This window comes from Brassica napus, chromosome C9, assembly GCF_020379485.1.
Source record: "Brassica napus cultivar Da-Ae chromosome C9, Da-Ae, whole genome shotgun sequence".
NCBI lineage: Eukaryota > Viridiplantae > Streptophyta > Magnoliopsida > Brassicales > Brassicaceae > Brassica > Brassica napus.
The window spans coordinates 17,167,011-17,190,987 of record NC_063452.1 but is presented as its reverse complement, the minus strand read 5'-3'; the positions used below and the strand labels follow the sequence as shown (position 1 = coordinate 17,190,987).

The 23,977-nt window shown below is 38.1% G+C and overlaps 3 protein-coding genes across 3 annotated transcripts; 1 reads left to right on the top strand and 2 right to left on the bottom strand.

The window, feature by feature from the left end:
• Positions 1-14: 14 nt before the first annotated feature.
• On the bottom strand, positions 15-1,288 carry LOC111209415. Its single transcript, XM_048767701.1, has 2 exons — positions 539-1,288; positions 15-365 (listed from the first exon to the last, which is right to left on the bottom strand). The coding sequence occupies exons 1-2, from the start codon at positions 1,286-1,288 to the stop codon at positions 15-17; spliced, it is 1,101 nt and encodes a 366-aa protein (XP_048623658.1).
• Positions 1,289-16,586: 15,298 nt separating this feature from the next.
• On the top strand, positions 16,587-17,967 carry LOC111210042. Its single transcript, XM_022710319.2, has one exon. The coding sequence runs from the start codon at positions 17,239-17,241 to the stop codon at positions 17,767-17,769; it is 531 nt and encodes a 176-aa protein (XP_022566040.1). The 5' UTR covers positions 16,587-17,238; the 3' UTR covers positions 17,770-17,967.
• A 1,408-nt stretch (positions 17,968-19,375) lies between these two features.
• Positions 19,376-22,063, bottom strand: LOC111211195 (squalene epoxidase 1-like). Its single transcript, XM_022712139.2, has 8 exons — positions 21,710-22,063; positions 21,478-21,589; positions 21,077-21,251; positions 20,745-20,913; positions 20,448-20,666; positions 20,103-20,378; positions 19,755-20,033; positions 19,376-19,683 (listed from the first exon to the last, which is right to left on the bottom strand). Exons 1-8 carry the CDS (start codon positions 21,986-21,988, stop codon positions 19,561-19,563), a joined length of 1,632 nt encoding a protein of 543 aa, XP_022567860.1. The 5' UTR covers positions 21,989-22,063; the 3' UTR covers positions 19,376-19,560.
• Positions 22,064-23,977: the final 1,914 nt, after the last annotated feature.

The window sequence follows — 23,977 nt, the reverse complement described above, 5'->3', positions numbered from 1 at the left end:
TTTTGATGAAGCAGCTAGGTGGCACAAAACATTCTTCTCCTTGACTCTACTCCTCGGTCTGCATGCTTTCTTTTGTTTCTTCCCGAAACATCAGCTGTGCCATCAACATTCCCTGCAACATGACTATTTTCACCTCTCTCAGTATCAACTGTTTGATCCTCTCCTTTCTCTTCGCCAGATTCCTCAAATTCAGAGTTCGTAGCTTCTTTTACTCCCCAAACATGATTGGAACAATCATGTTTACTATTGATCATATCCAAAATGCGATCTACTCTTTCATCTTTCTTCTCATCCTTCTGTACAAAATCAGTTGCCAAAAGGACCACTCCATCTATGTGGGATTCCATGAATGAATGCAAAATCCCCTACAAACAATCAAATCATTAGTAAAGTGAACAAGAGAATAAATATTTTAATTTGAAAAATATATGCATACATTTTCTGTAAATAAGTTCTCAACGCCAATGATATCTTCATAAGAACATTTTGCACATCCTCTCCAATTACCACACAGTGGACCTGTAAAATTTTTACTGACTTTTGTGCCACAAATCTCTCCTAAAGCAGGAACAGCTTCCATTATCCAAATTTGGAAACCAAACAAGAATTCTTCCATTAGATACCCCTCTTTCTGCTCTAATTTATGCCTTGTTTTATCAATTTGCTTCAGAAGGAAATCAAACGAATACAGACCCCATGGGTAATTCCGAAGCTTCTCCAAATCCATCGCCAACTTCATGTACAGATGCGGGATATTCACCTTCTCATCCTTCCCCATCACCACACCCATAATAACGCAAAGATATATCAGTCTCACCCTATCAACCCAACTCCAGGTATTGCTCTCTTCTAAATGCTTCTTTTTAATGATCTGCAAATTTATTTTTCCATTTGTCTTTATCTGCTTGCTCCAAAAACCATCATCATCTTTCCATGTCACTAACCCACTGTTATTCTCTCGCTTCACTTTCAGACCAGTGACAGCATGATACTCTTGCAATCCAAAACGCAGAGGTCTCCTAGCGAAAGTGAACCACTTCTCATGTTTCTTGCTTGTCATCAACTCCTTACACAAGAAAGAGTGTACCAACCTCGCCGAAAACTTCAGATCATTCTTCTGGATAACCATAATCTGTGAAAAAATGGGATCTTTCATAACTTCATCGAATTCTGGCTCCATTTTTTCTTTCAGCAATTCGAGAAGTTTTAGTCGGCATCTGTTATTAATCTTCTTAACCTGAGGTTCCAATCCCTCACCGTATAAACGATTAGGCAACTCCAACTCCATACCTGAAAATTGAAAACAATACAACATATATCTATTAATAACAAATATCACAGCTCAGTTAAATAATGTCTCTTAATACTTTATCAATAACCAATGTCAAAGAATTAGCATTCTCACTGTATTAATTTCAATTTTATGGTGTTTTAATTTTTTTTTTTTTAAACAAAACCTAAAATTCCTAAATCTATCCCAAAAATATGATTTAAGCCATGATTGTGTACAAAATCTTCTCTAATCATCACCTTAACACATGATTGAAGCCTAAACATCCAAACTAACTCAAAAAATTAACCTTTTACCTTTCTATTTTCAAACTCTAAAAAGAAGTGGAGATAGAGTTTCATACCTTTGCAGAACGAACTAAAGAGTGATAGATTCGTAAAAAGCTCACGAAATCGTATGGGTTAGGCCAAATAATCGTCCAAATCAGAGTGAAATTGAGTGAGTTAGGGTTAATGAACTTGGGTGAGAATTTGATTTTGTCTCCCTTTATTCGTGAATGGGAAATTATGGGTTTCATCCAAGAGAAATCGAGTTTAAAGAGTTGAAATCATGCTTGGTCGGTTCAAATCAAGTGTGAATCAATCCGGATATAATCATGCAAAACCAAAAAAAATCGATTTGGGATTCTTTCCTCGGCACGGGATCGATCGATCTATTCTTACAGATCGGTCGATCTGTGTAAATCGACCTTCGCCGATCGAGTGAAATGGACCAGGTCGATCAGTATATATTTCGCGTTTTTTTGTTCTGAATAATGATCGGGATCGATCGATCCACTATAACTTGTAAAGTGGGATCGTTCGATCCCCCTTGTCGAACTCAATATATATATTTTTTTTTAAATTACAATTTTAAGGGCATTACTGCCATTTTGGAAAAAAATAGTCTAATAGGACATAAAATAGTATAAATTAGTCTAAAGGGACATAGTTACCATTTTTTTTGCACTAAAAAAACAGATTTCCCAATTAATTAACGTTATTTTTGGTTTTAAGCATTTCTTGGAAAAGTGGACCAAAATCTGATTTTCAGGTGGTAGTTAGAATTTAAAGTATGAAAACTTATGCAATTGTGTTTCAAAAGAAAAAAAAAAAAAACTTATGCAATTTTAATATAGACCTTACGTATTTTACTATGAATGAAACAAGTTTTTATTAGGAAATATACGATGATTGGTAAAGTTAGAAAAGCGTCGTTGTAACTTATAACGCCTAAATCACGGGAAATCTATGAATTGTTTTTTTTTGTAACAAAAAAAAGTTAAACCCGGATCTATTAAAGACACAGATCTAACCTCCGGGTGGAGATACAGCCCACGGATAAATTCTCTCCTAGATATTCAAATGAGGCGAAAGTATAGCTCATATCCATGTGGCCAACAAAATTCAAACCAGGGTTCGCCGTAATGGATTTATTCCCTCAAGCGTCACTGAACTACCGCCACCTCAAGCACCAATAGCACCAATAAATCTATGAATTATTGAATTCTTGTTTACAAATGTATAAACTTTTGACAAAGTTTTACAAATATATACATTTGTTTCGCGTTTCTGGTTGCACTTTTATTTACTTCAGTATCGAGTTGTTGTTTACACATGTACACACACACTCGTGTCTTCATGTGTTCTGGTAGCAAACTTAAATAAATGATTATTTTGTTCTGCCATTTAATATAGCTGACCAATAGGCTGTGGGTGTGTCACTGTTTATAGTTCTTCTGAAACATTAAATTTGATTTGTCTTCACTGTGGCTTAAGTCATATGTTCACCAGACCTTTTTTGTCGCATTAATAAAATGAAACTAACAACCACTGATTTTCATAACTGCATATGCTGACTACCTTTTTTTTTTCTTATTATACGCTGACTACCTGCATATACGTAATGGACTTGCTGCCGACTTTCTCAGACTTTATAGCTTATATATTTATGGGTTCATCTGAATTTAAGCCTTCTGAATTCTGTACATGTACCTAGTAGGTAAGCAACTACAATTTCGACAGAAAAAAACACTAATGTATTCTTCTTCACCTTAAGGTCTTCAATGTTATCTTTGTAATCTCAAAACAAAATTTCTAATAATTTAACAAAATAATATATAGCTTATATATTTATGGGTCCATCTGAATTTAAGCCTTTTGAATTCTTTACATTTACCTAGTATGTATGTAAGTAAGTACAATTTCGACAAGTTTTTCTTGGGTTGATCCCATATGTATTTTGTTATTTCATATTTCATATTTTAAAAAAAAAAACAAAATAATAAGAATTTGCAAAGTTATATTATGTTTTTCAAATAAAAAGATAAAAATTAATAATTTTCTTTCTCTCGAGCGACGCCAAAGGCGATTTTCCAACAACTGTTTTTTATGTTATAAATCAATTGATGGATGTCCATAACCGGCCTGATCTATTAGAGACACAAACCTCAGGAGAGAGAGAGGAGAGAGAGTCGGCCGAGTATGAGAGAGAGGCGGCCAAGAGACTTTCCATTCTTCTAGTTTTCCTAATTTACTTATGTTTATGATTTGTAATCTTTCCTATTCTTGTATTTCCATTTATCTCTCGTGTAACCCTTATATAAAGGGAACATTTATTCATTAATAATACACAGAAACTTACAGCTCTAAATCCTAAGTTTCACAACATCTGAAACTTTTTTCACCGGATTTCTGCGATTTCCGCGGCTACGGCCGCTGGATTTTATCTTTTGTTTTGTTTTTCTTGATTGGACGAATCTCACGATCCAAGACTATAAGTCTGTGGACGAGTATAACTCTGCACTATTTAAGATCGTTTCTAAAATGAAACTGTGTGGTGAAAGTATTACGGATCAGGATATGCTTGAGAAAACTTTTTCCACTTTCCATACAAGCAATGTATTGTTACAACAACAGTACCGTGAGAAAGGTTTCAAAACCTATGCTGATCTTATTTCTTGTCTCTTGCTCGCTGAGCAGAACAATGAATTATTGATGAGAAACATTCATATGAGACCTCTTGGATCAGCTCCACTACCTAAAGCACACACGACAGAGGACAATAAAGAGTCCAACCACGTTCAAGGAAACGGCCAGCATGGCCGTGGTCGAGACAAATCGAACGGACTTGGCCGCGGTCAAAAATGTTTTGGCCGCGGGCGAGGGAATGGTCGAGACCATGGACGAGATCATGGCTCATTTGGAAGAGGCCATGGTCGCGGCCGTGGATCTACATTCAAACCCCAACACTCGACCAAATCATCAGACAAATTTGTGTGTCATAGGTGTGGAATGAGCAATCATTGGGCTAAGACTTGTAGGACTCCCAAGCTTCTAGTTGACCTCTATCAAGAGAGTTTGAAAGGGAAGAATCCTGAAGCCCATATGACATATCAAGATGATGAAAATGATTTCGATCATGAAAATGACGATCTTATGGATTATGAAACTTCAGATTGTCTTAAAGACTAAAGTTTGATTTCGACATTTGTAATCTAAATTTTGGTGTTCTTTGATTTGGTGTTTTCATTTACCAATGTTGTCATTTCCAATGTTATCACCAGTTAAAGTCACTAAGGAAATGATAAACTTGGCATTTGCCAGGTTACTTGCTCGAATAATTTGATTACGAGCTCATTTCCAGACTATACGTCTTGGTAATACTGGTGAATTCACTTCCCAAGCGTTTAATGATTACTGTATGTCCATGGGGGTAAGTGTGGAACACTCCGTGGTACATGTACATACACAGAACGGCTTGGCCGAATCATTTATGAAACGCTTACAGCTCATAGCTCGACCATTACTCATGAGGTCAAGACTTCCGGTCTCAGTGTGGGGACACGCGGCCGATATTCCCCATTACAATTGCTTACAGGTCACGAGCCAGACATTTCCCATCTAAAGACATTCGGCTATGCCGTTTATGTTCCAATTGCTCCACCATAGAGAACAAAGATGAGACCTCAAAGAAGGATGGGAATATATGTTGGATTTGATTCCCCCACGATTTTAAAGTATCTCGAACCAATTACGGGTGATTTGTTTAAAGGCCAGATACGCAGATTGACATTTCAATGAATCTGAACTTCGAACATAGGGGGGGGAGATAGCAGTAAAATGGTAAAAGAAATATCATGGAATCAAACATCCATATCTTGGCAAGATCCTCGGACTCAAGAATGAGATTTAGAAGTCCAAAATATTATACAAAAGCTAGCTTAAACAATTGCCAGATTCTGTTACTGACCCGAATAGAATGACTAAGTCATATATACCAGCTGCTAATGCACCAATAAGAATTGATGTTCAAGAAGGACACAATCAAGTTGCTACTGAGTCTAAGGCACGCTTGAAAACGTGGTAGACCAGTAAGTTCCAAAGATAAGATCCCTCGGATATTAAAGAAATGTGCTAATAAATATGTGGACGAAGGAATCCTAGACATGGTCGATCCTAAGATGGACAAACTTAAAAGCCACAGCCGTGGATAAGGAAACCATAAAATGGTTGTACCTAAGCTACCTAACAATGAGGCTTGGGACGCCAAGCTTCAGGGTACTGAAGGTCATAATGAAACCTCAATAAGTTATGTAATGTCCGGGACACAAATGGAACAAGAGAAAGAATGTCGACATTGATGATATATTTGCATGCAGTGTAGCACTTGAGATTATGAAATGAATGAGGATCATGAACTCACGTCCATACATGAGTGCACTCAACGAATCAGATTAGATCAAATGGAAAGGGGACGTGGAGTTAAGTTCATTAAGAAAAGAGAGGTTTTGGTCCCATAGTTCGGACACCTCTGACACAATGAGTCTTTGTGAAAGAAATGATACATGGCGAGATAGCAAGATATAAAGCACTGCCATATGCACAAGGATTGCACAAAGACCAGGAATCAATTATGAGGAGACATACTTCCCTGTGGTGGATACAACAAACATTTAGATTCCTAACAAGTCTGGTCATCAAAGAAGAAAAATAGACTTGCGGTTAAAGGATGTAGAAATCGCCTACTTGTATGGTCCACTGGATAATGAGATATATATAAGAGTCTCAGAGGGTATTGAGTTGTCTAATGCAACAGGTTCTCGAGAACTAAAGTATACAAGCATAGGTTAATGATATAAAATATCCTAGGAACCTCTGGAGAGATTTTCCAAACGGTTGAATACCTTAAGAAAGAATTGAGATGAAAGATCTCGGGAAAACGAAATTTTGTTTGGGATTACAGCTTGAGTACATAAATGACGGTATCCTTGTGCATCAAATGACTTATACAGAAAAGGTACTCAAGAGGTTTAATATGGCCGATTGCCATCCTCTGACAAGTCCCACGGTTGTGAGATCTCTCGGCCTGGACACTGATCCATTTCGTCCCAAAATGGACGATGAAGATGTCCTAGGTCCCGAAATGCCATATCTCAGTGCCATATGAGCTTTAATGTACTTGGCAACTCACACACGGCCTGATATAGCCTTTACCGTGAACCTACTATCTAGGTTTAGCTCCAGTCCGACCCAAAGGCACTGGAACAGGATAAAACATGTTCTCCGTTACCTGCAAGGAACGAAAGGCTTGAGTCTATATTATACTAACCATAACAACGATGGTTTAGTTGGCTTTGCTGATGCTGGTTATTTATCAGATCCACATCAAGCTCGATCACAGACAGGATATGTCTTTACACATGGAGGTACGGCCATATCATGGCGTTCCATGAAACAAACCATCGCGGCCACATCATCCAATCACTCGGAAATCTTGGCCATATATGAGGCCAGACGTGAGTGTGTTTGGTTGAGGTCGATGACCCAACACATCCGAGCTGATTGCGGGATGGCCGAGAGCATAGAGCCAACCGTGATGTATGAGGACAATGTTGCGTGCATTGCTCAGCTCAAGGACGGTTACATAAAAGGTGATAGGACGAAGCACATATTGCCTAAGTTCTTCTTCACTCACGTGCTTCAGAAAGCCGGTGAGGTTCAGGTCGTCCAAGTATGATCAAGTGACAATTCAGCAGACCTATTCACCAAAGCACTTCCTACCTGCACGTTCAGGAAACTCACGCATCAGATTGGGATGCGTAGGCTGAAGGACCTCCACTAAGGTTCACATCAGGGGGAGTAGTGCGTGTTGTACTCTTTTTTCTTCATCATGGTTTTGTCCCACTGGGTTTTCCTGATAATGTTTTAATGAGGCAACATTAAGTGTATTACAATCCATGTATGGTTATGGCATCCAAGGGGGAAGTGTTATAAATCAATAGATGGATGTCCATAACCGGCTCGATCTATTAGAGGAACAAACCCCAGGAGAGAGAGAGAGAGAGGAGAGAGAGTCGGCCGAGTATGAGAGAGAGGCGGCCAAGAGACTTTCCATTCTTCTAGTTTTCCTAATTTACTTATGTTTATGATTTGTAATCTTTCCTATTCTTGTATTTCCATTTATCTCTCTTGTAACCCTTATATAAAAGGGAACACTTATTCATTAATAATACACAAAAACTTACAGCTTTAAATCCTAAGTTTCACAAATCTGAGACTTTTTTCACCGGATTTCTACGATTCCGGCGGCTACGGCCGCTGGATTTTATATTTTGTTTTGTTTTTCTTTTTTTCTACAGTAGATAATAAACCGCTTGATGTTGATTTCCACAACAAGTGCGATGATTTGGGGTAAACCCAATCGTTTGATCTTACCACCTACCAATCGGTGCTCATCCTATATCACTCACCTATTAGATACCTTGAATATCCTATATATTATGTATCAGTACGTTAGAGTAAATATAGGGAGATCCCTCAAATATTGTAACCAATCTGTTTATATATTGAGATGATCAATAGAACGTACATTCAAGGGGAATACTTTGTCTAACATGGTATCAGAGGGTTCCTTTCCTGAACCATTATAATCCTTCGATCTTCTTCTTTCATCTTCTCTACTTCTTTCTCAACTCATTCTCTTCTCTTCTCATGGCGGCTCCTCAAACAAATGTTGATCGTATTTACGGTGTGACGAATATTAAAACACACATACCGATCATCCTCGACACTGACGATCATAACTATGATGCCTGGAGGGAGCTATTTCTAACTCTCTGTCAGAGTTTTGATGTTGCGGGTCACTTGGATGGCACGTTACTTCCAGCCAATGACGACGATGTAACTTAGACAAAACGCGATGGAATTGTGAAGCTCTGGCTTTATGGAACATTGTCCAAAGAGATTTTCAAGAGTACTTTCAAAACTGGGGGTACATCTCGTGAGATTTGGAATCGTATTGAAAATTTTTTCCGTAACAACAAAGAGGCTCGGGCCATTCAACTCGATCATGCTCTCCATAACACAGAGATCGGCGACCTCACAATTCAGGCTTACTGCCAAGAGTTGAAGTCGATTGCTGACCTCCTATCAAATGTCAATGTGCCAGTAACTGATCGTACGTTGGTCACCTACTTGCTGAATGGTCTCACGGCCAAATATGACAACATAATCAATGTTGTCATGCATCGGCAACCGTTTCCATCATTTGATGATGCTCGATCGTTGCTACTCCTTGAGGAGGAACGTCTCAACAAAGGAAAGAAGCCAAATCCTTCAAACAATGACACGTCCTCATCAGACAAAGTCCTGTTGACTTCTTCCTCTCCGCATGATCAGAAAGCGGTTCAAACTATAAACCAGCCACAGCAACAACAACGATACAACAACAGAAGACAAAGGAAGAATCGAGGAAGAGGCCGCAACAACAACTACACTCAACGTCCTCAGTACCAACAATGGAATGCTCCGTTTTGGACCAACAGCTACCCAATGTGGACTCAGCAACAACATCAGCCTTGGCTTCCAATGCAACAGCAGCAGTTTGCTCAACAAGGTGTTCTTGGACAGAGACCACAGACTCCTCATCAACAGTTTCAACATCCAAATCAGTTCCAGAACACGGCACCACAGCCAACGGTGGACTTTGCGTCAGCCTTCAATACCATGACCCTTGTCGATCCATCAAACACACAATGGTACATGGATACTGGTGCCACTGCCCATCTAGCAAACACCGCAGGTATTCTAAAGTCTACTTTTAATCTTAGCACTGGAAAAACGGTAATGGTAGCCAATGGCAACCGCATTCCTATAAAAAAAGCTGGATCAGTTTCCTTTCCAACTAGAACTCGGCCACTTGCTTTAAACACTGTTCTGGTTACTCCTTCTATCATCAAAAACCTAATCTCTGTCAGAAAATTCACTAAAGACAATCTTTGCTCTATTGAATTTGACCCTTTTGGTTTCTCTGTGAAGGATCTTCTAATACGGAGGACGATTCTCTGCAGTGACAGCACTGGAGACCTTTATCCAGTTTTCCCTTCACCAAATAAAATGTCTCAAGATCATTCTGCTTCTCTCTACATCTTCAAGCATTTGGCATCAACGTCTGGCTCATCCTAATAACCAAACGTTGAACTCTTTATTTTCTTCTTCTCTTTTGGCTTGTAATAAACATGACATGCATACTCTTTGTAATGCTTGTCAACTTGGAAAGCAGAATAAACTTTCATTCTCTCATTTTGATTCAATTGTCACTGCACCTTTTGACATTATTCATTCTGACCTCTGGACCTCTCCAGTTCAAAGCTTAAGTGGCATCAAATATTATGTCATTTTACTAGATCAATTCTCTCATTTCCTTTGGGTCTATCCTTTAAGACACAAGAGTGAAGTGTTCTCCAAGTTCTTACATTTCTTTGCATATGTTAAGAATCAGTTTTCAAAATGCATTAAGTCTCTCCAATGTGATAATGGAGGAGAGTACGACAATGCTGAATTTCACAAACACTTTGCAACTCATGGCATAAAATTCCGCTTTTCTTGCCCATATACTTCACAACAAAATGGACGCTCTGAAAGAATGTTACAGACCATAAACAATGCGGTCCGTACACTCTTGTTTCAAGCCAATCTCCCATCTTCCTTTTGGGTAGAGGCTTTGCACACTGTTGTCTACCTACTCAACATCCTTCCTTCAAAAGCTATTCAAAACCACACACCTTACACCACTCTTTTTAAAAAGCCTCCTATCTACTCTCACTTAAAAACGTTAATTTGGTTGCCTTTGTTACCCCAACCAGAACAACTCCACAAAACACAAGCTCTCTCCTCGGTCATCTCGTTGTATCTTTCTGGGCTATCCCACAGACCACAGAGGATATCGATGTTATGACTTCACTTCTCGCAAAATCATTCTTTCGCGTCATGTGCGCTTTGATGAAACTTCCTTCCCTTACCCAAACACAGTTCCTCAAGACAAGTCATCATATGACTTTCTTGATCTTGACTCAGGGCCATCTGCTCTGTTTCGACAAATTCTTGAAAATACTTCTCCTCCGGTTCAAACTTCACCGGAGACGCAAGCCTTGTCCCAGGAGCCAACTCAAGTACGTCAAATGACTACTGAGGCACCACGGCATGCCATGACAACTCGCTCGAAACATGGGATTCACAAGACAAAACAAATAATGTCTTTACACACAAACACCTTCTCTCCTTTACCAAAAAATCACCGAGAAGCTCTAGCTGACCCTTTTTGGAATCCACCCATGAACGATGAGTACAGTGCTATTATTAAAAATAAAACTTATGAGTTGGTACCTCGACCGCCTGGTGCTAACATTATCAACTCATTGTGGCTTTACAAACATAAATTTGATGCTAATGGAGTCTTTCGCAAGCCAAAGGCAAGACTTGTTGCAGATGGTAAAACACAGGAGCAAGGAATTGATTTTACAGAAACATTTAGCCCAGTAGTCAAGCCAGCTACCATACAAACTCTTCTACACATCGCGCTTGTTCATGACTGGCCAGTGAATCAACTAGATGTGCAAAATGCATTCTTGCACGGCAAGCTAGAGGAGACTGTGTACATGTTTCAACCACCAGGTTTTGTGGACAAATCTAAACCTAACCATGTATGTAAACTGAACAGGTCCATCTACGGCTTGAAGCAGGCGCCTCGCGCATGGAATGCACGGTTTGTCAACTTCATCACCAACCAAGGGTTCAAACGAAGCAAGAATGACACGAGCTTGTTTACATACGCAAAGAATGGAACGAGGGCATATCTGATCCTGTATGTCGATGACATTGTCATCACGGCTTCAACGTCGGAGCTCCGCAACTCAGTTATTGCGGCTCTAAAGATGGAATTTCCAATAACAGATGAAGGCCAGATAAGTTCGTTCTTGGGCATCTCTGCACAGTTCAATGACAAAGGTTTGTTCTTGAACCAAAGTCGATATGCAGAGGAGATAATTGAGCGTGCGGGAATGAAAGAATGCAAGCCGTGTGCCACTCCTGTTGACTTGAAGGCTAAACTAAGTGATAAAGAAGGCAAAGCTGTTGACAATCCAACAGAGTATAGGAGCATGGCAGGAGCTCTCCAATATCTCACATTCACACGCCATGACATCTCCTACGCAGTACAGCAGATATGCCTCTTCATGCATGATCTGCGCGAACATCATCTTGCAGCTCTGAAGCGAGTGCTAAGGTACCTTCAAGGAATGAAACATCTTGGTCTTCAGCTTTTGAAGCACCAGAAGATGTCAATGACAGCGTACTCGGATGCCGATTGGGCAGGCTGTCCATCAACAAGAAGATCAACCTCCGGCTTTTGTATCTATCTTGGTGACAACCTCATCTCCTGGTCTGCGAAGCGACAACTAACAGTGTCCCGATCAAGTGCCGAAGCAGAGTACAAAGGTGTAGCTAACGCGGTGGCAGAGGCATGTTGGCTTCGTAACCTTCTTCTCGAAATGGATTATCACATTCCTCAAGCCACAATCGTCTATTGCGACAACATTAGTGCAGTATACTTGTCCTCAAATCCGGTACAACATCAACGTACAAAGCACATTGAGATAGATATCAATTTTGTCCGAGAGAAGGTGCAATTGGGTCAAGTATGTGTGCTACACGTTCCATCTGAGCTCCAATATGCCGACATTTTTACAAAAGGCCTTCCAACTTCTCTCTTTCAATAACTTTCGCTCCAGTCTTGGCGTTACGTGAACACCACGCTTCGACTGCGGGGGAGTATTAGATACCTTGAATATCCTATATATTATGTATCAGTACGTTAGAGTAAATATAGGGAGATCCCTCAAATATTGTAACCAATCTGTGTATATATTGAGATGATCAATAGAACGTACATTCAAGGGAAATACTTTGTCTAACATCACCTACTGATGTCATCTATGATGTTGGCAAGTAATCTCCTTTTGTTTCTACATCCGCGTATTAGGAACTTGGAGAGCAGTTCAATGGAGTTTGATCGATTGGTTGTTGTGTTCCTTTTCTCCTTATGTGAGTGTTTCTATCCGAGCATGAACTTCTGGTGTCTAAAGAGGCTTATGATCGATGTTTTGATTTGTTGTTTGATGGCTTTGGTTATCGATGGTCTTTTCTCCCTCGTGGAGTGTTATCCAGCGACGAGATCTTCTTGGCGATGTTTGTTAATTGGCATACTGTCTTTGCTTTTGCAAAATTGTGTTCTCTCAGAATTTCTTTGGGGGTCACAAGATTTTCTGGTTAAAAATTGGTGGCTAAAACAACCTTGGCCTGGAGATGAACCATTGCAACATATGGTCTGGATAGATTATACGACTTGTCCAAAGGTGGGCTAGATTCAGTTACCTCTGATGATGCGGTTCTGCAATTACCCAACAACATCGTTTCCATAATATCAGCAAGTGAGGCTACAAGACAACACCCAAGTCACAAAGACAGATCAGATGCTATCGTACGGAGAATTGGAAGTTTGTGTGATTATTGATTTCAAACCGGGAAAATATGTAAATCATAGATAGTAAGTACAACATCAACACATGTTATCTCGGGAGTATTTGGGACGGATTGCAATGTAACAGATGGATCGCATCCAATGATCTTTTTAGAGAAAAATGCATTTACTCACAAGAACTGAGAGCCATAAAAAAGATCTTATAAGACCAAGAGCGAAGTAGAGAAAAGTTAGCGAATCCGCCTGTCCTACGAATGCGTTAGGAAGCATCGTGTTACTGCTGTCTCTATTAAAAGTTCTTTTTAACAACATTTTTGTTGTAATTTATGTTTTATGTAATGTGTTACATTGATTTGAAATCAATAAAGTTAGATGTTATAAAAAATAAATAAAAATTAATAAAAAATAGTTGCAGTTGCCAAAAAAAAAGATTTTTTTAAAAATAATTTTAACAACGTCAGCAAAACAATAAACTCTAAATCCAAAATAATAATCCCTAAACTTTTGGGTAAACCCTAAACCTTTGGGTAAACCCTAAATCCTATGATAAATCTTAAACCCTAAATTATAAACACTAAACATTAAATCTTAAAAATACTAAACCCTTAACCCCAAACATTAAACTCTTCGATAAGTTCTAAACCCTAGGGTTTATGGTTTACCAAAGAGTTTAGAGTTTAGTGTTTAAGATTTAGGGTTTTGCTGAAGTCGATAAAAATATTTAAGAAAAAAATTGGCAACTATTACTATTTTTATTCATTTTTACTTTTTTTAATTTAAAAACATAATATAAAGATAAACCCAAGAAAAACTCAATTTCGACGGAAAAAAAAAAGAACATTAATGTATTCTTCTTCACATTAAGGTCTTCAATGTTATCTTTTGGGTGTACCAACAATATGTACATCTATTTCCCCACGATAACTATCGTATATCTCCATATCCCCACCAAACAACGATCTTGTGCTAAAACTCTATGAATTTAAAGTTGTAAACTTATTTCTCCTTAAATTATAAGTTGAAAAATGATTTCTCCACAAATCAATAGTTCGAAACTTAATTGTCCATAGACCATGGTTTTAATCGGTTTACTATTAACTCACCAATTTTAAACCAATTAAACCCAAGAAAACCTAATTTTTATTTTTATATTTTTTAAACTGATTCGTAAGAAAAAATTGAATTAAAATTGCCAAAAAATTGTTTGTCTACATAGTGTCCATCTCTATCTCAACACCGATCAGCCATAGCTTCCGGGCAACACCAAAGACTTATTAATTTTGCTTAGTCTCACCAGTCAACAGTCACCACTCGCCCTCCTCCCTCCACAATCTGCGAGGAATAACTCACATGTAGCAGTTCACCACTCATCCACCGCCTTCAAATTCACCTCCTCCCACGGTTCAAAAAAGCTTAAGAGAGCAGTGATGATTTGTTTAGAAAACACAAGTACACTGCTTTGATACGTGTGATTGAGATCGAAGGAGAATGTACAGATGTTGATAATCAAAACAAAAATTCTGGGAGTCACTTTTTTCTGTCTTTGAATCAGATTTTTTTTTTTTTTAAATTTTTTTATAAAAATATTTTGATATATAATTGGTTTAATTGGTGAGTTAATAGTAAACCGATTAAAACCATGGTCTATGGACAATTAGGTTTCGAACTATCGGTTTGGGGAGAAATCAATTTACAACTTATAGTTCGTGGAGAAATAAGTTTACAACTTTAAATTCATAGAGTTTTAGCACGAGGTCATAGTTTGGTGGTGATCCGATGCTATACGATAGTTCTTCTGGGGAAATAGATCGTTCATCACCCCAAATAAAATGAAACTGCTTTGGTGTAATGTCACGGAGTGTATGAGGAATTTGCATCAGATTCATGTCACGTTTGCAGCGGATTGTTCTCATTTGGTGAAGATGATTTCAGAACCAGAAAAATGAACATCATTTGAAATGTATCTGGAATGCATTAAGATTTTGAAAACAAATTTCCGCAACTCAGAGAATATTCATGTTCCTCAGACGGAGACTTTACGGACGGATAGTCTAGCATGCAATGTCAGAAAACAATCGTCCTTTGTCGTTCAAATAAATGGATGCAGAGTTACCCGTTTAGTTCACAAAGTCGTTTAGTTCACGAAGTCAGTTTATGATGACAAAACAAAAGAAAATATAGTAAAAATGCATTGAACACTTTTAATAAAGTAAGACACTTAGCTACGAAAAAGAATGATATTCCATTAGTAAGATACAACCGTCCCAACCCATATAACAGAAATAATCATTCACACGTTTAAAAAACACAGACACAACAAAACTCGCCACAAAGTTCATCTCTTTAGTGCCTTTTTCATTTTCTTTTGGACGTCATTTCTTGTGATAGAGAATCAAACTGGAGCTATGAACATTTGGTTTCTCCTTTAACCGGAGGAGCTCTGTAGTATGCAGGCACAGTCACTGGGAAAAACATCTGCCTAACTCCTTCCGCCCTTATTATCGGAAATATTATCCCCGATGCTCCCTGCCATTTTCGTGTCAAGATCATGCAACTTTAAAACAAGAACTGATTAAATAGAACAATGTGATTTGTACCGAGATCAATTTGGCTCCAAGCCACATGCGTTTTGGAGAAGGGAACGGGGTCAACAACTGTATGACTCCATAAGTAAAGAAGATTATTAGCAACGTTGCACGAAAGCAAATCTGCTAAAATCAACCGAAAGGTTGACACAAACTTGTGCATAGTAGTAAATGTCATCCAACGGGTCAAGATTCTTATTGCAGTCACCAACAAAGAAAAAAGAACCAGCCTTTGAGGATCTAGCAGACAGCCTTCTGCCATGGCAACTACCTTGGACATACACTCTTTACTATAGAAAAGAAAACGACAATCATATATATATATATATATATATATATATATTGGATAAAGCAATTGAAGCGTTGAGGTCACCTTACATACTAACATCAAACACAGAGAGATCATTTTAAAGATTCTGAGAATCAGTAAGCCCTCAAAATACTAATTAGTTCCTCTCAAGTGCAACAATGAGGTGACCCGCGCGAGGTGCTTCCCTGACGTTTCCAGTTGCTTCCATACAAACGTATCTGACAACATGACCAGAAAATATCTGAAGACATACACACGTACACATTAAACAAGATGTGACTCAAGAATGCTTTTCGGACATGTATCAAGGATGTGAACACCGGAGAGCTAATAGTTATCCAATATGAACATTGGAGAGATAATATCCAAATCTTTACTGCCGACTTCAAAAATACTTTGTTCTTCCTCGTGGAGTAAGCTTGGCTATCTCGTGGAGAGAGAGGCTTCTCATGAGATTAGGGTTTGACAAGACTATGACTCATTTTTATACTAAATAGGAGAAGAAACCGAACCATTTTGTGTGTGTGATTAATGTGTACGTTAGGAGGAGGAAATTGAAGGAACTAAGAACGTGAATTGATGTGATAGTGTGATTTGTTGTTATGGAGAGTTGACATGGTACAAATCCATATTTTTTATTGGATGATTATTTTTTTTCCAACATGGCATATCACTGCCCTTAAAATTTTCCTTTTCTAGAGTAAAATTTCCTTTTATAACTATTCAATTTTTATATGGTAAAAATTATGACTTTTTTTTTTGCTAAAGTTCTGCAATCGAACCCGAAACATGTTTCAACTAAAAATCTGGAAATACCACTACACCACAGATAATCTTTTAAATATTATGACTTTACATTCAATTTATTTAAATATAACAAATAACTATTTAACAGTCCAATTTAAAAATTCAATTTGGATTTTTTTTCCCCTACCCCCGGATCAGATATATCACAAGTTACGTATATAAAATGGCAGAGAAATAACAATTACACGCTCTTGGCAGCGTGACTAAGGTAGCCTTTTTCGTTAAAGAAAAGAATACTAACGTAGACTTTGTCCAAAATTTCACAACATAACTCCGTACCACCAAGTCAACAAAACCATGGTCCATTTATTTCTTCAACACGCTATTTTTCCTTTCTCAAAATTGACCTTAAACAATCTACCTACCTACACATAAAACCATTTCATGCTCCAAACCCAAACCCATCATCACTACTTCAAAACCAAAACTGAAACACAAAAACAGAGAATATGAGAAAGAGAGGAGAAAACAAGAACAGATTCTTTAGAATCATTACCATGCCTCTAAAAGTTTTAGGCAAGGCTCGTGACCTCTACATGCGAAGCATCACAGGCTGCGCAGCTCGCACTCACTACTCCTCAGCTGATGCCGTCTCCGTTCCCTTTCCGAGAAGCCGGAGCACCTCCTCAGCCTTCTCCTCCACCACCTCTTCGCGGAGGATGTCTTCCGATTTCACCTTCGACGATGACTACAGCGAGCTGGTCAGAGCTGCTTCCGTTAGGAGTTTAGGTCATAAGAACGAGATTGACATGATCAGACATCAGCAGCTTCAGCAGCGACAAGAAAATCGCGTTGCGGTGGGAGCGGTTGCTGGTGTAAAAGGAGGTTTGCCAAAGAGCTCGAGTGTAGGGATGCCAATGGCGAGGATTGATGAAGAAAATGAAGAAGAGGGATCACTGAAGAATCATAAGAAAGGATCTGATTTCTTATACCCTCGTAGCAGATCACACGCGGTTACTATTAGAGGATCCAAGTTTTAAATTACTAATTATATAAGTCTCATTTTTATTTTTAAAGAAGTATGATTTCTCGAAAATTTACGTTGGGGGGATTAAGGAGAAGACAGAAAATGATTGCGAGATATAGTAGTTACTAGTGTTATAGATTTGTACTAAAAGAAGCTATTGTTAAATATTTTTATACAATAAATCGTATTTAATATAACGACAGAATCTAAGTTTCATTACAAGTTTTTGTAAAGAACCTGAGATCTTCTTATGAAGAACAATCATCATGATCAATTCCTTTTGCTGAATTTGATACCTACAATAGAATTTATATATCAATAAAGAAATACAAAAATTGCAGCTGAAATAAAAACATATAGAACAACTATGCCAAAGTTGAAAATAACAACCTTATTTTTGTTTTATCTAATTGACTTTTATAAACCAAGAAAATCAAATGACTCGAAGTCTCGAACAGAACTAATTAACGTTATTTTTGGTTTTAAGGTGTACTTTCTTGGAGAAGGTGGACCAGAATCTGATTTCAGGTGGTAGAAATTAGATTTTAAAGTTTCAAACGTATGCAATTTAAATATATAAATTACATATTTTACTATGAATGTAGCTAGTCTTTTTTTCTAAAGAATAAAAACAAGTTTTATATTAGGAAATAAGTTAGAGAAGCGTTGTTGTAACGCCTAAGTCAAGGGAAATCAATGAATTTACTGAATTCTTGTTTACAAATATATAAACTTTTGACAAAGATTTTAAAATACATTTTTCGTGTTTCAGGTTGCACTTTTATATATGAGTTGTTGTTTACACATGTACACATACTCGTGTCTTCATGTGTTCTGGTAGCAAACTTAAATAAAATCATTTATTTTGTTCTGCCATTTAATATAGCAGACCAACAGGGCAACAGGTTGTGGTTGTGTCACTGTTGATAGTTATTCTGAAACATTAAATTCGCTTTGTCTTCACTGTGGCTTAAGTCCTATGTTCACCAGACTTTTTTGTCGCATTAATAAAATGAAACTACCAACCACTGATTTTCATAACTTCATTTACTGACTACCTGCGTATACGTAATGGACTTACTGCCGACTTTGTGAGACTTTTTTTTTTTTTTTTGACTTTTGGACTCTGTAAGACTTGTTATAGCTTATATATTTATGGGTTCATCTGAATTTAAGCCTTCTGAATTCTATACAAGTACCTAGTAGGTTAATAACTACAATTTGGACAGAAAAAAAAAAAGAACACTAATGCATTCTTCTTCACATAATGTCTTCAACGTTATCTTTGTAATCTCAAAACAAAAATTCTAATAATTTTACAACAAACTATAACCTTTAAAGTATATTTATACTGTTGGGTGTACCAACAACATATACACTGAGACAATGTACTCCGATTCTGCATATAAGCAACCAAATAAAATAAAGCTTGCCTTAGGAAAGAAGTGCTTCAACTTTAGTTGGCACTTTAGTTTCCGATATGTTAAATTCAGTAACATGATATAATATTTACCAGCTTTGGTGTAATTTCACGGGTGGCAAAATTTTCTACAACTAATTATTGCATAAAAATAGTAAAAACGCATTGAACAATTTTTAAAAGTAAGACACTTGGGAGCTACGAAAAAGAATGATATTCCATTAGTAAGATACAACCGTCGCAACCTATAAAACAGAAATAATCAATCATTCATACGTTTAAAAACACACAGACACAACAAAACTCGCCACAAAGTTGATCTCTTTAGTGCCTTTTTCATTTTCTTTTGGACGTCATTTCTTGTGATAGAGAATCAAACTGGAGCTATGAACATTTGGTTTCTCCTTTAACCGGAGGAGCTCTGTAGTATGCAGGCACAGTCGCTGGGAAAAACATCTGCCTCACTCCTTCCGCTTTTATTATCGGAAATATTATCCCCGATGCTCCCTGCCATTTTCGTGTTAAGATCATGCAACTTTAAAACAAGAACTGATTAAATAGAACAATGTGATTCGTACCGAGATCAATTTGGCTCCAAGCCACATGCGTTTTGGAGAAGGGAAGGGGATTAACAACCGAATGACTCCATAAACGGCAACCGCAAAGAAATGGCAGACAAGAGTCAACGGTCGAGGGTTCAAACCCGAAAGCAAAGACACTGGTCCGCTCGTGCACATACCACCAAGGCTCAGATAATCAAAACAAGCTTCCCTCATCTCGTTTCTCGCTTCATCTTTCGACGAACAGAACACTTTGTAAAGCGCATTCGCAAGGGTGTTGATCGTTGACGCCACTGGCTGCAAAGTGAGAGATCATTTTCAGACAATGTTTCACAGTTAACACCACAAGAAAACTTAATATCTCACCTTCCGTAGAGTGTAAAAAGATTCGAGATATTTGCAGAGACTAGAACCGTCACTAAGGTCACGGAGCGGTCTAAGGAGATTACGCAGGACAACAATGTCGGATAACGCAACCGTCATGCCTCCACCTGTTAACGGATGACGCATGTTGAATGCGTCTCCCATCAACAAAGCTCCTGGAGTAGGGTAAGGAGAAGCCGGCATGCTTCTGTTGGGCATGGACTTGATGTTTCCTTTGTTAACCGCGGCGATGAAAGAGTCATAGACCTCATGAGGCATCTACAACACACCAAGTGTGTTACCAACAGAGAGAAGAAAGTGCACAGAATGATAAAAGTAGTCATTTACCTGAGGAGCCACAACGGTTTTCAAATAGTTTTCCATTTCACCGTTTGCGATAGAAGGCACTTTCTGACCAGGGACGTCGACCAGACATCTGACCTCTGTGCTGCTGATTGGATACATCAAGATTGGTGATGGATCTGCTAAGACGACGTGTCCGTGGTTTGCGTATGGGAGGTTGCAGTTCTCTAGGACCAAACCCACAAAACATGATGGTACATCGACCTGCGCCAAGATAATACAGACATATACTAACTTGTAGAATCAAAAAAGAGAGAGAACAATACTAAAGAGCAAGTTAACCTGAGGATTGCATAGAGAGCGACGCAGGTTTGAGAAGCAACCGTCACAGACTATAGTCAAAGCTGCAAATGCTGTTGATTCCTCTCCTGCTTTATTCTTATATCTAACACCTTTGATTGTTCCATTCTCTTCTAGAAGAGAAACAACTGTTCCTTGCTCTAACTGAACACTGTTGAGTAAATCAGTTAAAAACAGTCAGTACCATTACTCTAAGAGTGGCTACCAAATATATTGCCTCATATCAAAAACATATCAGTGATTCAAATAATGTTCTATGCATCTTCGTTTGGTTTTAACATAAGCTAATACTATATGTGAAACCAGAAACGTACTTGGGAAGTGAAGCAGCTTTCTCACGCATTCTTTGAATAAAGCGACCATTGTGAAAGCTCCTTCCAGATACATCTGTGTGAAACTTCTCCAAGGGGTAAGCTAAGCGAATGCGTTTCCCGTTCTTGAAAAGTGCATAACCATACACTCGCTGAGCATCTATTTCCTCCACGCAATCTGTAGATTAGCTCCCATGATGTCATGTTATAACAGATGCGAGAAGATAGTGCAGAAACAGATAGATAAACAAAAAAAAAACACCAAGATTCAACGCGGTTCAACAACTCGACTATACCGGTTCGGGTTAGGATTCGGATTGGACAAGTGAAACCGCGGTCTAGATATATAACCATGTCATTTACTACAAAACATCTACAGAGTTCTGAAATAAATTTGTCCTTACCTTCAATACCCAACTCAAGTAACTTGAGATAGCCACCGGGTTGTAAAAGCTCCCCAACGATACGATCCGGCTCTGATAAATCTCTTTCAATCACATGAACACGACGATTATCCTACAACATATAAACACTTGTCTCTTTCAATCACGTGTCCTGAATCAATACATCTAAAAACCGTCACCACCTAGTTTCGATCATTAACCTCTCAAAATTCAAAACATAGAGGACAATGACCTTTCCAAGAGTGTAGGCCAGAGCAGAACCAGCGACTCCGGCTCCAACAACGATAACATCAGAGACTGTATCTCCGCCGTTAACATTCAGGGATCCAACGGTTGATGTGACTGTGCGATCGTGATGGATCTTCGAAGTTGTAGAGTCTAGTTTATTACTGTTCCGCCTCGTCTTCACGAGAAGTCCGTAGAAAGCGAAGACTGAGATCACTAGAACGACAGAGATCACGAGAGGCGAGAGCCAACCGAGTAATTGAGGCTCCATCATCGTCGTTAGCATTAACAGAAAAGTTTCGATTTCTCAGCGGAGAGAACTAGAAAGGAGATGTGTCACGAGACTTTTGCTTTGGTTTTCTATTTTCTAATTTTTATTTGACTTTTTTTATTTGTTTTGTTTTAACTTTTACGCAAACGCCAAGTTAATTTACGCTGGCAATTTGAATTAGGACAGGACATCCAGTTCAAATACTTAGAGCATCCACGGTGGGAGAGTTCTTAAGTGAATCCTTAGTGGGTGTGGAGCCCACTTTCTTAGAGTTTGTGCAAAAAAGAATCCTTAAAATCCTTTGATAAGGATTGATCCTTACACTGTTCACGGGTCTCATTGACTACGTGGCGGCCCGTGAATGGTCATTTTTTTTTTTTTTTTTTTTTTTTTAAAAAAATCCAAAATATCCAAAATTAATCCGAAATGCCTTTGTGTTAAGGACTCCAATGAGTCTCACCATTGCGGATGGTCTTATGCTGGCCAATGGTATTCTCTGATTCTCAGACTACAAAATAAGATAAATTACACCAACTAACCATAAAACTAAAAACTAAACTAAAGATAACATAAATAGATGTTTTTTATAGAATGTTTTAACGCAAATAAAGAGTTTGCAAAATTTTGGACCAGTTTTCCTTTCTAGAATTGTTGGAAATCTATAACTAGTTTTCAAAATATATTAGTTTGTTTATAAACGATTTTATGGTGATATGTCACAGATTTTTTAATTTCTTCATTCTTTTCCCCCAAAACAATAATCTTCTTTCTCAAGTCACTTTTCAATTATACTCATACGTATTGTAATTATTAACATTTTAGATTCTAAAATGTGTATATATATATATGTGTGTGTATTTGTTTACAAAATAAATTATAAATAATTTTATTTGTATTTTAATATTTGTAGGTATATGTTAAGGATATATAATCGATGAAGCAATTTTTTGTCTAAAAAAGAACGCCTATTTTATTTTCTTGATACAATTTCTGGTTTGTGAGCTTAGCTCGAAGCCTTACAGAGACAAGTAATCAAAGCCTTACAGAGACAAGTAATCAAAGATGAATTTCACACGAGAAAACAACAATGCCTTTGCGGGTGACCCTAGAATTATTTTCGGAAGGCTGGACCTTAAGAGAAAGGATGGAAATATACTTTTAAACAGTTGGAGCAAAGTGTACAAAAGTTATCACCACTCAAAGTTGAGAACTTGGTTCTCTAGGAAGAAAACTCAGCCCTGGCGATACAAGAAGAACACGCCACAGATTTCAAACTAATGTTTGACCAATGCAACCCCTGGACACTCCCGCTGGAGGAGAGAACATGACCCGTGAACTCCTGCAACAAATGGATAGCCAACTGAAGGAGTGACCATCTAAACACGGACCGTAGGTAGATGACGATAACTCAGATACAGACACGAACAACTAAATGCAAGAGACATATGTGGCCAAGAAATCAGTAAAAACTACCTACATGGAAGAGGTTTTCTCCAAGAAATTTAAAGTAGTACGTGCATTAATCTAAAGACTCCTTGGTGTTGCTCTCCCAATCATGAGGAGTGCTCTGAATTCCTACGCGGATACTCCATTCTTGGACAACATCGCCTTGATCGAGATGCCAAAGAATTTTTTTCAAAGCATGAGAATGTATAACAGGACTAATGATCCTGATAATCATGTATCACAATACAAACAAATGATACTCATTATAGCTATCCATAAGATTTGTATCCAGAGTCTGGATCACTTCTCAACAACAGCAACCTGGGAATGCATTCCGTCTAAGTGACATGAGATTTATTGGCATCGGATTGTTTGGTATGCTCAGGGAATTCCTAGAGATTCATTCATGGTTTGGTTGGCTCTAAAGGAAAAATTATCTACATGCGTTCGTATGAGACAAGGGGTATCATCCAAGAGTGTGTATTTTTTGGAGAGTGAGATGAGAGTAGAGATCACCTCTATTTAGCTTGTCTTTACACTTACACAATATGGATGACC

Excerpts from the sequence above, each read along its gene's own strand:
- LOC111209415 (XM_048767701.1), bottom strand. The coding sequence starts at position 1,288 with ATGGAGTTGGAGTTGCCTAATCGTTTATACGGTGAGGGATTGGAACCT. Across the intron at positions 366-538 it reads GAGAGATTTGTGGCACAAAA|GGGATTTTGCATTCATTCAT; the intron begins GTCAGTAAAAAT and ends GATTGTTTGTAG.
- LOC111210042 (XM_022710319.2), top strand. The coding sequence starts at position 17,239 with ATGAGAAAGAGAGGAGAAAACAAGAACAGATTCTTTAGAATCATTACC.
- LOC111211195 (XM_022712139.2), bottom strand. The coding sequence starts at position 21,988 with ATGCTAACGACGATGATGGAGCCTCAATTACTCGGTTGGCTCTCGCCT. Across the intron at positions 20,914-21,076 it reads AAAGCTGCTTCACTTCCCAA|TGTTCAGTTAGAGCAAGGAA; the intron begins GTACGTTTCTGG and ends TTTACTCAACAG. Across the intron at positions 19,684-19,754 it reads TTGGAGCCAAATTGATCTCG|GGAGCATCGGGGATAATATT; the intron begins GTACGAATCACA and ends CGAAAATGGCAG.